The sequence below is a fragment of the Nerophis ophidion genome, linkage group LG02 (assembly GCF_033978795.1).
Source record: "Nerophis ophidion isolate RoL-2023_Sa linkage group LG02, RoL_Noph_v1.0, whole genome shotgun sequence".
Lineage (NCBI taxonomy): Eukaryota > Metazoa > Chordata > Actinopteri > Syngnathiformes > Syngnathidae > Nerophis > Nerophis ophidion.
In genome coordinates, this window is record NC_084612.1 from 60,622,813 (window position 1) to 60,638,294 (window position 15,482).

The following is a 15,482-nucleotide window of genomic DNA, read 5'->3' on the forward strand; positions in this document are numbered from 1 at the left end:
TAATCATTGATGTTGTTTATTTTTTTCAAATTTTATAAAAACATGTTACATTCACTGTATTATAAAAAATATTGTCCTTAACCTTAAAGTATACCCAATAAAATCATTGTAAAGTATATTTTATGAAAAAATGTTGTGTTCATTGCATTATAAAGACATGTTAGTATTTAGGTTTTGTGACAAAAAATTGTAAATGTTTTTTGTAGATGAGTGATGTGATTAGCTGGTGACCAAACCAAGGTGTATTCCACCTCTTAGCCAAAGTCCGCTGGGATAAAATCCAGCTGCAGAAAATAGACATCTGCTCATTTGGTCTAACAATATACTCTGAAATGATACACGGTGGATGCATAATGATATCAGTCTTTTTTAATCAATGATGTCACTTTAAGTTTGTCCAATTATCGCTCATGGCCACACGCAGCACTTGCAGCTGTCATCGTAGACAGATCCAGATCCACACTGCTTCACGTGAGTGATGCCGCCCGCACACATGTAGAAGCTGGCCCTGTCGTCTGGGTGAGGGTACAGGCCGTCGGGTTTGCCGTTGCAGAACCCGGATCCCGGGGCATGGGTGGTCACTGTGGTGGTCGTGGTGGGACGGGCGGTGGTGCTAGCGCCGGGCTTGGGGGTCGTGGTCGGAGGAAGTGGGGGCAGCTCTGAATGGCAGTTCAAGAAGTAATACAAGTTAAGGTACAGTCTGCAAGTAGGACACACTTGACTTCCCTCAAAGTTGGAAAAAAACGTACCAATATTGAGAAGTGTGCGAAGATGAGACATGAGAGGGTGTTTGCCCTCGCCGCAGAATCGTCCAGCAAAGTCATCCAAGTCAAGGGCCCACACAAAAGCACCGCCAAACCTTTGTTCCTTCAGGTAACGGACCTGGTGGGAACAGAAGGACATTTTTAATGAAGGTATCCCGACGGTAGGCCAGGGGAACACATTTGACACCGACGTACTTTGGTCTCGTAGCTTTCCCTGGTGTCAAATCCCACCCACTCGTTGTTTTTAGTGGCATAGGGCACCTTTTGGTCGTCGATCCACTGAAGTTGAGTGCCTTTCCGAAAGCCGCAGATCTAAACCACACACCACAATGTTAGCTGTTTGAATACCAAAATACTTCCCATCGCACGTTTACATCTACAATACCTCATAGTAGGACCAGAACCCAGCTTCTCGCGTGAATGGACCAGCAGCTGCAGGTCCACTAGCTGGAGCTCCAACACCAGAGTCTGCTGATGTCAGACGGAAGGTACGACCGTAGGTGGCGAATCCCATCCTCAGCTTCTCCAACGGCGTTCCATTGTCTCTCCAGTACTTCATAGCGTAGTCCTGGAGAGGGATTTACAGTGTTTCAAAAACATTTTGAAAACGGGTTGTGTTCCTCCTACTTACGGTGTTGAAGTAAATGAGGTCCCCAAAGTCCTGGGAACCACGGAACAGTGGACTGTTATGTCCTGTGAAGCGCTCCCAAGTTCCGTGGAAGTCGTAGGTCATGACATTGATAAAGTCCAGTTCCCTATCATCAATAAGAAACAAGGACTTCATGCATATAAAAACTGTATACAGGATATAGTAGAGTTGTCCCCATCAAGTTTTTGGCCTCCGATCCCTATCCAATTTCGACCCCCTATCCCGGGGGTTAGCGACCCCTGGAGCATTTTTAAAAAAGGTTTGAAAATGGAAAAAGATCGGGGAAAAATATTTTTTGGGTTTTTGTATGTTTTTTGTTTGAGGACAAACATGATGAAAACCTTACCAATTGCTAGAAAGCCCACTGTTTAATATGTTTGTGTGTATGCTTCACTGATGAGAGTATTTGGTGAACATCGTTTTTGTCCTACTAATTTCGGCGATTCTTGAACTCACCATAGTGTGGACTGTGACGCAACAGTGTGTTTACATTTTGTCCACCAAACGTTTTATACTGGACTGTGCAAAAATGAACAAAGGTGAGCTTTGTTGATCTCATTGACTTGCTGGAGTGCTAATCCGGCATATTTGGTCACTGCATGACTGCAAGCTAATCGATGCTAACATGCTATTTAGGCTAGCTGTATGTACATATTGCATCATTATGCCTCATTTGTAGGTATATTTGAGCTAATTTAATATCCTTTACATTTATCCTCTTTTTATATATTTTATGATTGCATGTCTCATGACACATTATCTGTATGTAATACTGGCTGCATTTCTGATAGTTGTTTGTTTTGTCATGTTATTCCAGACCGCAGCAAACATCACCCAGCTTGGAAAGATTGTAATATATCCACCAGAAGAAGACAGCCTGCTGTTTCTTTTAACTTGGACACACACATCTATAGTTTTGGCCGTTAAAGCCAGTAATTGCCAGGAGTTATCTCACCTTCTAATGACTTCTAACGTTGTAAAAATTTGTAGAATAAATATTCAACATATTTCAACATTTCTGTCAACGAAGATTTGCTTCAGCCTGCGACACATAGTCATTTTGATAGTAGGCTATTATAGCTAATATACACACTTAAGTCATGCGTTGCCTTCATTATAAGACTTATTTACAATTTTTTTTTTTTTGCGGCACCAAGCAGATTTGTTTTTTGTATTTTTCAAAGTTTTAAGTTGCCGACCCCTGGTCTATCCGATACTTGGACAATAGAATATAGAAGGGAAAACGTATTATAGCAAGCAACTGAAGTAAACATTGTTTTTATGAAGCTTATCTTTTTAAATTAAGAATCTGCTAGAATTGTCGTTAATCAGATGGTGTATTAAATATTTGGCATTAAATGCTACATACAACTTTTTGACAAAAGTACACAATGACTAAGCAAAACTACTATTGGCTCCCATTTAAATAATTGACTTCTACCCTCATAGCTTTCCTGTGACTTACTCCTTGAGTAAAGATGTGTACTGTTTACCGAGATTCCCGTTATTTATGTGTGTTCATAAATATTAATAGTTTTTCATAATAAAAAACTCTCTTTTAATGCAACATTCAACATGATCTGATTAACTACTGTCCAGTTGTTGTACCTTGTTTCATTATCACATTTGCAATTATGACACCAATTTGCAATTGCAAGTCCAAGACTGTAGATAGCAGTAGTGTATAGTTTATGGTGTGTTGGTCATTTCAATCCTTGCTGTCTTTTGCTGCACTCTACAGAGTGTAAATACTCCAAGTATTGTACTTTTTACGTACAAGCTGTTTGACTGTAACGTGCATCTTAGTTGAAGTTCCAATCAACAAATTTGAAGGTGTTAAATCAAAAACGTAAACTTACTCATGCTAATGAGTAGCATGTCAATAGCAGAGCCATATTAGCTTCAAGCTTTTTGTGGAAAAGTGCAGCCTTACTTAACTTACGTTGGAGCGTTTTGTTTATAGTCAACTTCTCTGTTGGCGATGAAAATTGCCACATTATCGAGAGGTAGTTTGGCGGAGTCAGCTCTCAGTGCTGCTTTAGTGATCGCCAAGTGCCAAAGTGCACCGGGCGTGATGTCACGCGCGACCCAGGTACCTTAACATGGGACTCTTATTAGAGTTTACGTGAATTGTGCCAAGTCTGCCTGGCGGGATTCGGTCGGTACCTATCCCTAGCCCTGAGTTTGTACAAAATAGCAATAACCACCAAAATATGATTTTTAATCATCGAAAACGAGACAAAGAATAGTTAGCTTCTTGTGCCTTTCTTCTAAGCCATTTTCTTTTCCTCGAGTCCTCCACTGATAATGCTAAATAGAATAAACTTAGGCTATTCTCCGCGACGGTGGTGAGGATTAATATCTTAGAAGCGGCTTCGTACTGTGGATAGACAACGTGTTCGTTGCAACTTGCTCTGAATTTGAAGCTGGTGTTCTGACAAGACATTTAGTCTGTTCAGGATTGAATGCAACTTCTGCACACATGTAACAAGGATTATGGAAATGTGAATCCGTCGTGAAAGAATCTTTCACGTTGGTACAATCTTTAGCATGTAAATACTGGAGCACAACTGCGGTAAGTTGAAAAAGGCTACTATTGGTCATGATCTGATTCCAAGATCAGGATGGGGACATCTCTAGTATATATTTATAGTACTCCCTTCTGAAGAAATACTCAATCCAAGCATGCTCTTACTTGGCAATCTCAGCAATTTCGTATCCTCCATCGATTGTCCCCTTGCCAGCAGACACCGCAGCGGTCAACATCAGTTGAGTGTTGCCCGTGGCCTTGGCCTCAGCCGCAAAGCCTTGAACAAGTTCCTGTAGGAACACGGATCATGTTATTCTGTATACATTGGTATATAGCACGATGAACAGATGTAAAGGGAGCCCCTAGATCAGGGGTCGGCAACCTTTACCACTCAAAGAGCCATTTTGACCCGTTTCACAAAATAAAGAAAACAATGGGAGCCCCAAAACTATTTTGAAATTTAAAATGAAATAACATTGCATAAAGAGTTTTTTTTACTCTGTGCTATGTATAAACCAGGGGTCTCAAACATGCGGCCAGCACCTTAATAAGAAAATTTAATGATAGTGGGGCCCGCAAGTTTTATATGAATGCCGCTTGAAAGCATCACACTTGCCAACCCTCCTGAATATTCCGAGAGACTACCGAATGTCGGATCAACTATTCTTTCGAATGTTTGAAGAATTTCCCTCGATTAACTAAATAAGGGCATCCTATGAAGGTGCTGCCTTTGTCGCCCTCTACAACACGTTCAATCAGCTTGCCAGCCCACTCACATGTAAAATAAGGGTTCTGCAGACACACGCCAGCGATTTCAAGGCATACTTGTTCAACAGCCATACAGGTTACACTGAGGTTTGTGATATAAGCAACTTTAGCACTCTTACAAATATGCGCCACACTGTGAACCCACACCAAACAAGAATGACAAACACATACATGCGTCGGTTGAGGTGGGCGGAGTTGGGGCCAGGGGGCGGTGTTTTGGTGCTAGCGGGGGTGTATAATGTAGCCCGGAAGAGTAGGGATGTATGGGATTCTGGGTATTATTTTTTTTGTGTTTATTTTGTATTACAGTGCCGATGTTCTCCCAAAATGTGTTTGTCATTCTTGTTTGGTGTGGGTTCACAGAGTGGCACATATTAGTAAGAGCGTTAAAGTTGTTTATATTGCAACCTACAGTGTAACCTGTACGGTTGTTGACAAAGTATGCGTTGCAGTCACTTTTGTGTGTTAACAGAGGCTGAATAGAAAATGTGACCATTCGACACGCAGATCACGTGATTTGAAAGCGGGCGCGTCGGCATGCTGTAGAGGAGGTTAGAGGCATTGCCATCACAGCACACCCTCAGTATTGAAGTCCAGGTGAAAAATGTAGAAGGCACTAAAATCCGGAAACCTCACGGAATAATCGTTGGGTTCGGCAATTTAGCAGCTGAGCCACATCAGAGTGATCAAAGAGCCGCATGCAGCTCCGGAGCCGCGGGTTGCCGACCCCTGCCCTAGATAAATAGATAAATAAATAGTACTTTATTGATTTCTTCAAGAGAATTCCCTCAGGAAAATTTTATTTCCAGCAGCAGTGTACATAGAGGCTATTTCACGCCTACAAGCCTGTTTCGCAGGTTTCCCTACTTACACACTGTATCCTTTATAAGATTGTGTTTCGAATTAAACTTTAACTTTAAACTGAAAGTACCTTGTTTTTGTGCAATACTAAGAAATTCATATAATAATAATAATAATAATAATAATATTAATAATACATTTTACTTATAAGGCGCCTTTCTGGGCACTCAAGGACACCGCACAAAATCCAAACAATAAAATCAAATTGGATAAAAACGACAACAACAAATATAGATAAGATAAGATGATTACAGTGAATAAGCAGTCAGGAATAGATATGTTTTGAGTCTAGATTTAAAGAGGGATATTGAGTCTAAGTTACGAAGGTCTGGTGATAGAGAGTTCCAAAGATGTGGGGCAGAGTGGCTGAAACCTCGGGCACCCATGGTGGACAGTTTAAATAATAATAATATAATACAGTATAGTGCTGCCAACAGTTAGCTGGCAGCTTGTATCGCAAATTGCCAACTAGAGCGTGAATCGCGAGCAATCGTAAATGCTAACATGAACATAACACACTGAAGGCATCAAAACTACGAATGAACACATGAAGTTATGTACTTGTGTCGCTGGACACAAGACAAGAATGACTGTGCATGTGAGCTGTGTGCTTGGTATTTTTTTGTATTTTTATCCATTTATCTATTTTTTATGTGTTATTATGAATTTGCACTAAATTAGTTTTGCTTACAATTTTGTTGTACAATGTACAGTGACAATAAAGATATATTATATTCTATTCTTATCAACAAACAATGGTGAAATAACTGAAAACATGTTTTATATTCTAGTTTCTTCAAAATAGCCACCCTTTGCTCTGATTACTGCTTTGCACACTCTTGGCATTCTCTTGATGGGCTTCGAGAGGGTTTTCACTTCACAGGTGTCATAGTTTTGATGCCTTCAGTGACAATCAACAATGTAAATAGTCATGAAAAAATAAAAAGCCCATTGAAATGAGAAGGTGGGTCCAAACTTTTGGCCTGTACTGTAAATAAAAAAAGTCAAATCAACTAAAACATCTAAAAATCCCCCTGCTGTAACGCTGTGGACCCAATGGGTGTGGGGGCCTCCCCTGTTAAAAAGCTATGGTATATAGTACATACATATACACTTGATAACACTACACCAGCAGTAAAGTAATGATCAAGACATATCGTTGCCTACCTGACAGAGCAAAGTGAACCTGTGCTTGTCTTCTGGCGGGCTTCCGCGAGCTCCGGGGTACTCCCAGTCCAGATCCAGACCGTCGAAACCATGAGTCCTCAGGAATTTGATGGAAGACTGGATGAACTTCTGGCGGTTGGCCTGGTTGGATACCACAATGGAGAACCTGGACACAAGTACAAAACAGTTGATCCACCGACTAACTCGAGCCAGCACTAACTCTGGCTTCTGTTCAAGGTTTCTTTGGGAAAAAAAGTGTATATATATATATATATATATATATATATATATATATATATATATATATATATATATATGTATTTAAAAAATGGGGAGAAAAATGGAAAATGATGAAGGAAGAAACATATTTTTGTTGCGGCGCACGCGCAGTCTGCATTTCCCTCCTCTGCGGATCCACCTGGAGGATCCGTGGACAGCACGTTCGGACACGCCCCCACACCGACTAGCCTGCACTCTATTACCAATCTGCTCACCTGGCATTGATGAGGGCAAGCTCAATAAAGGACCAGTGGACCCAAGGATCGGCAAGGGAACTTAGTTCTCTCTCTCTCTCTCTGTCTGTGTTTTTCCCTCGTGTCTGACATCCTTGTTTGTTCTCCTGTGTTTCCGCAGTGTTTTCCCTTCTGTTGCCCTGGATTTGGACTGCCTCCCTCGTTTCCTGACTCCTCGCTCGCCCCCGGACTCTGACATCTCTCTCGGCTCCACGGACCCTTTGCGGATCTTGCAGGACTCCTTTTGCCTTGCCCTCTTTGGTTTTTGTCTGCTTCCTCATTCAAACATTTACGGGATCACTTAACAGCTAAAATACTTCACATAGACTTACACCATATACACTCTTAAGTTTTTGTCACACTCCATTTCCTTAGTTTATTTAGTAGTATTGTTTGGTATTATTATATATACATTGACTATATATATAATAAATTGTACCTTACCACCCTCTGGTGTCCGTTTGCCGTCACCCCCTTAGTTAAACCATAACAATTTTTTGTTTTAATATCTTTTCTTTAGGAAAACAAACATAACACAAACCTTCCTAATTGTTATAAATCCCACTGTTTATGTTATACATGCTTCACTGATGAAAGTATTTAACAAGCACCGTTTTGTCCTACTAATTTCAGCGATCCTTGAACTCATCATAGCTTGTTTAATGTAGAAATTTCTCCGACGCTGCCACGGAGAGACGTGTTTTTAATGCCATTCCTTCTTTGTCTCATTTTGTCCACCAAACATTTTATGCTGTGCATGATTGCACAAAGGTGTGTTTTATTGGTTTGCTGGAGTGCTTATCAGGCATATTTGGTCAATCCATCAATCCAATTAGCTGTATGTGCATATTGCATCAAAATGCCTTGTTTGTAGGCATATTTGAGCTCATTTAATTTCCTTTACTTATGTCCTCTGTGTATTTAATTTATATTTGCATGTATTGGCTCTATTTCAGATAGTTGCTTTTGGCTCAGTAAAGCTTCTCCGACGTCTCTTTTGATCCAACCTCACTGCCATGTCATTGTTCTCTCCGGACGTGGATGACAAGACCAGAAATACACTTCACAAGCAAACGTAGAACAATGTGGTCCAAAATGATGAATTACATAACCGAGGCATTCCTCAAGGCACCCCTTGAAGCCCCCCCTTTTGGCAGTTATTTTTTGAAATAGTGATTTGTGTAACTAAGGCAGTGTTTTTCAACCGCTGTGCCGCGGCACACTAGTCTGCCATGAGATGCAGTCTGGTGTGCCGTGGGATATTATCTAGTTTCACCTATTTGGGTTAAAAATATCGTTAGCAAAGCAGTAATTATAGTCTGCAAATGATGTGTTGTTGTTGAGTGTCAGTGCTGTCTAGAGCGGGAGGCAGTGTGCAGGTAAAAAGGTGTCTAATGCTTAAGCCAAAAATAAACAGGAGGTGAGTGTCCCTAAGAAAAGACATTGAAGCTAAGGGAAGGCAATGCAGAACGAAACTAAAACTGAACTGGCTACAATGTAAACAAAAACAGAATGCTGGACGACAGCAAAGACTTACAGTGGAGCAAAGACAATGTACATCCGAACATGACATGACAATCAACAATGACCTCACAAAGAAGCATTAAAAACAACTGAAATATTTTTGATTGCTAAAACAAAGTAGAAATATCGCTCAAAGGAAGACATGAAACTGCTACAGGAAAATACCCACAAAAAAAAAAAGAAGAGAAAATGCCACCAAAATAGGACCATAAGACAAGAAGTAAAACACTACACACAGGAAAAGAGCAAAAAAGTGAAAATAAGTCAGGGCGTGATGTGACAGGTGGTGACAGTACACCTACTTTGAGACAAGAGCTATAGTGATGCATGCTTGGTTATGCTTTAAAGTCATAGCCAACAATTGCGACAACGACTTTTTACTGTCAACTGAGTTTTGTTTTTTAGTGATTTCTGCTGGTGGTGTGCCTCTGGGTTTTTCCAACGCAAAAAATGTGCCTTAGCTCAAAAAAGGTCGAAAAACACTGAACTAAGGCGTTGCTGTAGCTTGCGACTTCTTTCGTTATACGAGTGGTGTTCCTCAAGTTTCCATTTTCGGCCCTCTTTTTTTCATCATTCGGGTTATTCAACTGATATCCTGCGAGTTCACTTAAAATAGGGGTGTCAAACTCATTTTTATTGAGGGCCACTTCGCAGTTTTGGCTGCCTTCAGAGGGCTGGCCGCTTGTAACATTAATAAAAGAAACATACATGTATAAGGATTTGCCGCATGCTATTGTCACACGGTTACCTATGCAGTTGATTAGTAAATGTATATTTTACCTAAAATAAAGGAGAAAAAAGTCCACGGATTGCAAAATTTTACCATAAAATTTACAGTAAAATAGTCACACTCTCTTTTACTGTAGAATTCTGGTGATTGACTTGCCAGTTTTTTGTCAGTTTTTTTGCATTAAAAAATAAGGTTGCGGTTTTCACAGTGTATTACTGTAAATGTAAAAATGGTAGCACCGTTTTTTTCTTACGTTAGGATTCTGAAGACCGAGCTGTTAATAAAAAATATGTATATTGTCAGTGTACAATTTGATGGACAACTCGCTTTGAAATCATATGGCTGAGTAGATATTTATGTATGTCTTTACCCCCAAAATATTTCGATTGTATGATAATACAATATCTGTTGCATTATTAGATGGATAAAATTTAGAAGATATATCACTGCTTGCAGTACATTACTTTTTTTTTTTCTGTCAAAATAGAAAATAAAGAAAGATATTTCATTGATGCATATTATTTCCAAGCTTTCACGGGCCATTCAAAATGACGTGGCGGCCATATCTTGAGTTTGACACCTGTGACTTAAAAAAAAAAAAATTGTGAGAGACTAACAATTTTGCAGGAGATTCTTAAAAACACTAGAGTGTCGTCATAAAGATGATCTTTGACTAGATTTCTTTTGTAGAAGGTCTTTAAAGGCCTACTGAAATGAGATTTTCTTATTCAAACGGGAATAGCAGGTCCATTCTATGTGTCATTTCGCGATATTGCCATATTTTTGCTGAAAGGATTTAGTAGAGAACATCGACGATAAAGTTCGCAACTTTTGGTGCTGATAAAAAAGCCTCGCCTTTACCGGAAGTCGCAGATGATGACGTCACAAGGGTGAGGGCTCCTCACGTCCTCACATTGTTTTTAATGGGAGCCTCCAGCAGCAAGAGCTATTCGGACCGAGAAAACGACAATTTCCCCATTAATTTGAGCAAGGGTGAAAGATTCGTGGATGATGATATTGATAGCGAAGGACTAGAAAAAAAAAAAAAAATAAAATAAAATAAAAAGCCGCGGCCCGGCCGGCAGCAGTGTGAGCGTTTCAGATGTAATAAGACACATTAATAGGATAATTCTAGAAGATCCCTTATCTGCTTATTGTTTTAATAGTGTTTTAGTGAGATTTTAAAGATTGTAAAGACATACCTCGAAGTCGGATGGCTGCGGTGAACACGAAGTGTCTCAGAGAGAAGCCAAGGAGCCAAGATCACAGCTGCCTTTTAAACAGCTGCTGCAGGACGACGAATAATCCAATGATTTCTCCGGTAAGATATATATCACAATTTCCCCATCCAAAAACATGCTAGAAAACATGTTCGCTTGACCGCTCTGTGTTAAAGCTTCACAACAAACAAAGAAACACCGGCTGTGTCTCGGTGCTAAAGACAGCTGCAATCCACAGCTTTCCACCAACCGCATTGTTCTTTATAGTCTCCAGTATTAATTGAAGAAATTGCAAAAGATTCAGCAACACAGATGTCCAAAATACTGTGTAATTACGCCATGAACAGAGACAACTTTTAGGTGTGTTTGGTGCAGCGCTAATATTTCCTTACAGTCCGTGACGTCACGCGTAAGCGTCATCATTCTGCGACGTTTTCAACAAGAAACCCGCGGGAAATTTGAAATTGCAATTTAGTAAACTAAAAAGGCCATATTGGCATCCGTTGTAATGTTAATATTTCATCATTGATATATAAACTAAAAGACTGCGTGGTCGGTAGTAGTGGGTTTCAGTAGGCCTTTAAAAGCATCAGAGCGCTCCTGTAACTTTGACCAAATTAAAGTTAAAAGTTAAAGTACCACTGATAGTCACATACACACATTTGACCCATCCCCTTGTTCCACTCCCTGAGAGGTGAGGGGAGCAGTGAGTAGCAGCGGTGGCAGGGCTCGGGAATCTTTTTGGTTATTTAACCCCCAATTCCAACCCTTGAAGCTGAGTGCCAAGCAGGGACCTCCCTGCTTGGCACTCAGCTTTGGTATGACTCGGCCGGGGTTTGAATTCCGGACCTACCGATCTCAAGGCGGTGACTCTAACCACAAGGCCACTGAGCAGGTAATAGACCAAAATCAAATGTCTACTGTAGAAGACGCTGGTTCTCCGGATTATACAAAATTACTCTGGACCTCGGTCGTTGGCTTTCTGAAAATGTGGCCCCCAAAACTATTTAGTTGAATATCCATGTTCTGGATCTACACAATATGGAAACATGTAAAAATCGTTCATGGTTGAAATGTGACTCACTGCTGTGAACCAAAGTTCCATCCACCAACAGCCAGAAGAGTCTTCAGATGAGGGTTCCTGGAAATCAAAGCATGATCAATCATCACAATCAGACTTTAAACCCAGTTTTATTTGCCCATCATGTGCTGTGGTTTGAGTGCCTCCGCCTGGCCACTTACTTAGTTTTCAAGCCGTTGAAGGACTGGTAGAGCACGTCGTCATTCCATTCATACATCACCAACTCGTTGTTATGGTTGATGATAGAGAAGGCGTAGATCAGGGTGGTGCACAGGAAGGGGTCCACATCTTGTGGCAAGTACTTCCCCTCGCCAGGTCTATACTGGGACCAGTTTGTGAAGTAGCATATCATCTGGGTGGCCGATCCTACGTCAGAGGAAGAGAAACAGTCGGGTTGATTGATTGATTGAAACTTTTATTGGTGGATTGCAAAGTACAGTACATATGTATTAGTAGATTGCACAGTACAGAACATATTCCGTACAATTGACAACTAAATGGCAACACCCGAATTAGTTTTTCAACTTGTTTAAGTCGGGGTCCACGTCAATCAATTCATGACTCTAAATTCCGGCAAATTCCATACTTGTATAAATACTGGTATCCACCGAATTCCGTCAGTACTACTAAGTATCGATTCACTTAAAATCAAACGGTAACACATTTCAGAATCTCTGTCGCATGTGACATCACGTCAGTTGCTGAGTCAAGCACTTGGCGGGCAAACAGGCATATTCCTAAGCGGACTGCCTGTAGGTAATGCTACAATTTTCCATGCTAACAAGGCTAGTGTGCCCGGTAGTAAGCGCTCAAAAGTAGTGAAGCGAAGTGAACTATATTTATATAGCGCTTTTTCTCTCGTGACTCAAAGCGCTTTACATAGTGAAACCCAATATTTAATTTTTACATATAAACCAGTGTGGGTGTCACTGGGAGCAGGTGGGTAAAGTGTCTTGCCCAAGGACACAGCGGCAGTGACTAGGATGGCGGAAGCGGGGATCGAACCTGCAACCCTCAAGTTGCTGGCATGGGCGCTCTTCCAACCGTGCTATACTGCCCCACAAGTAAAGCTCCTAATTCCAAAAAGGCGATGCAAATTTTTGTATTGGTTAAGCCATATTATTGTTACAGATTAGCATTAGCGGCTCTACGTGGTAATTTCAACAACTCCAAATTTGGTCAGAAAAACTACAACTAAGGGCGTTACAATCAAACAGCTGGTGTATAATAAGTACAATGTTTACAGTTTAGACACCACGTAGGACTCAACAAAAGACTGGCACATTTAACTCCAGTATCCACAGCGTTGTAGACACTGCCACCTCCTTCCTCTCCCTTCCACTGCCCTAAGAAGTGAAGTGGTTATATTTGTTAGTCGTAATCATTATACCTGGTTGTTAAAGTTAAGGAGCTTTGTAATTTCAAACTGTGAGTGTGTGTGTGTGTGTCAGCAGGGCGGCTGATTAGGAGGAGGACAGTTCTGCTGTTGTTTTTTGGACTTTTGTACTACTTGTCAAGGTTGGAACCCATTATTGATAATCACATTTTTTTTTTTGTGGAGAAATTTGCTTTGAAAATACAAACCTTTCTGTTCACGAACCCTGTTCAAGATATAGTTATGTTCCGAAATCAAGGTTTCACTGTACCATGAATTGATTAACGTGGACCCCGACTTAAAGAAATTGAAAAACTTATTCGGGTGTTACCATTTAGTGGTCAATTGTACATAATATGCACTGAACTGTGCAATCCACTAATAAAAGTTTCAATCAATCAATCAAAAATAACACTACTGCAATCTGATATCTTGGAATTGCAGCTGCATGTAAAGTCTACTACGGAGACTCTTTAGTGCTGCCCTAGTGGCTTCCTGGACCTCTTTCAGAGACGTGTGAAAATGGAAAAAGATTAAGGAAAAAACATATTTTTTGTTTTAATATCTTTTCTGTAGGGGAACAAACATGACACAAACCTTCCTAATTGTTAGAAATCCCACTGTTTATGTTATACATACTTCACTGATGAGAGTATTTAACAAGCACCGTTTTGTCCTACTAATTTCAGCGATCCTTGAACTCATCGTAGTTTGTTTACGCTGCCACAGAGAGACGTGTTTTATGCCACTCCTTCTTTGTCTCATTTTTTCCACCAAACGTTTTAGGCTGTGCATGAAAGCACACAGGTGAGTTTTATTGATTTGCTGGAATGCTTATCAGGCATCTTTGGTCAATCAATAAATCCATCTAGCTGTATGTGCATATTGCATCTATATGCCTCGGTTGTAGGTATATTTAAGCTAATTTAATTTCCTTTACTTATGTCCTTTCTGAATTCAATTTATAGTTGCATGTGTCATGACATATTATCTGTATGTAATATTGGCGGCATTTCAGATAGTTGTTTCTGTACCATGTTGTTCCAGACCACAGCAAACGTAACCAGGCTTGCAAAGATTGTAATAAATCCATTAAAAGAAGACAGCCTGCCGTTTTCTTAAACTTGGACACACACATCTATACCTTTAGCCATTCCGAGCCAGTAATTTCCAGAAGTTATCTCATCTTGTGAGAAGCCTCCATGACTAATACTAATGATTTCCAATGTTGCAAAAACGTGTAGAATAAAAATTAAAATACAACATTTCTGTCAAGGAAGATTTGCGTCAGCCTTTGATAGTAGGCTATTATTCCTAATAAAAACACCTGCATCATGTGTTGCCTTCATTATAACACTTATATAATGCTTTTAATTTTTCGCGGCTCCAGACAGATAATTTTTTGTATTTTTGGTCCAATATGGCTCTTTTAACATTTTGGGTTTGCCGACCCATGGTCTACTATATAATACCTGCGAATGAGACTCAGAAGTGTAAGAATACAAACAAACTGGACAGCGTAGTTAACATTATCTCACTGTTTAAAGTGGCATCAACAACATGAGATTGTATTATTAAACAATTGACCATTATTGACACATGAACACACACAAAAATAAGCGAAAATTGGTATTATGGAATACGGGGGAGCAAATGTCGGGATTGATATCGTATCGGTTTAAAAGTCAAATATTTCTAGTGATGAGGGAATTGATTTGAAAATATAACAACTTACCCAGCTGGCATATCACCAGACACAAGCCTGATAGTAGCAGAAAAAAAAACACATCAAGTACGCCACAAGTACAGTAGGATACAACTTAGTACAGATATGTACTACCTGCAAGTATTGTCAGCCTGGTCATCTTGATCGAACGGAACCACACACCGGATTACTGTCGAAGAAACCACATGACTTATGCAACGGATGGAAAGCATGTTTTGCCAGAAGAATAGTCCCACTTAGAGCCACTTTTGCAAAGTAGGTCTGTGAGAAACTCACCTTGGGGATTGAAGGAAATACCCAAACAACAGCAGCACGGTGGAGCTTTTTATTCAGTCAGCGGAGGGCGTTTTGCCAGCCGTTTATTAGCTCCAGGGTTGTAAAAGGTATTAATATTAAGACATGCTTTGATAAGAAGACCTTTGAAGTGCACGTGGACAATCATCTACGAGACCTTTTTATGCACTTGGCAAGAGAACATGGTTGCAAATTAGGTTGTTGTGTTGTTACATAATCATAGTATTCAGTTGATAATAGTTTGATTCATTACAGTCCTCAAGGGTTGTTTCTGCTAATTT

General features: G+C 40.2%; 1 protein-coding gene across 1 annotated transcript; it reads right to left on the bottom strand.

Annotated features, from left to right (window-relative positions):
* On the bottom strand, positions 1-15,197 carry LOC133535078 (acidic mammalian chitinase-like). Its single transcript, XM_061874534.1, has 12 exons — positions 15,184-15,197; positions 15,022-15,076; positions 14,917-14,943; positions 11,968-12,172; positions 11,810-11,866; positions 6,740-6,905; positions 4,109-4,233; positions 1,396-1,519; positions 1,150-1,332; positions 960-1,076; positions 750-882; positions 1-659 (listed from the first exon to the last, which is right to left on the bottom strand). Exons 2-12 carry the CDS (start codon positions 15,044-15,046, stop codon positions 409-411), a joined length of 1,413 nt encoding a protein of 470 aa, XP_061730518.1. The 5' UTR covers positions 15,047-15,076; positions 15,184-15,197; the 3' UTR covers positions 1-408.
* Positions 15,198-15,482: the final 285 nt, after the last annotated feature.

Coding starts and splice junctions, on each gene's coding strand:
- LOC133535078 (XM_061874534.1), bottom strand. CDS start 15,046: ATGACCAGGCTGACAATACTTGCAG. Junction 1,520..4,108: donor GAAATTGCTGAGATTGCCAA/GTAAGAGCATGC, acceptor TATTGATGATAG/GGAACTGGACTTTATCAATG. Junction 1,077..1,149: donor GGTTCTGGTCCTACTATGAG/GTATTGTAGATG, acceptor TGTGTGGTTTAG/ATCTGCGGCTTTCGGAAAGG.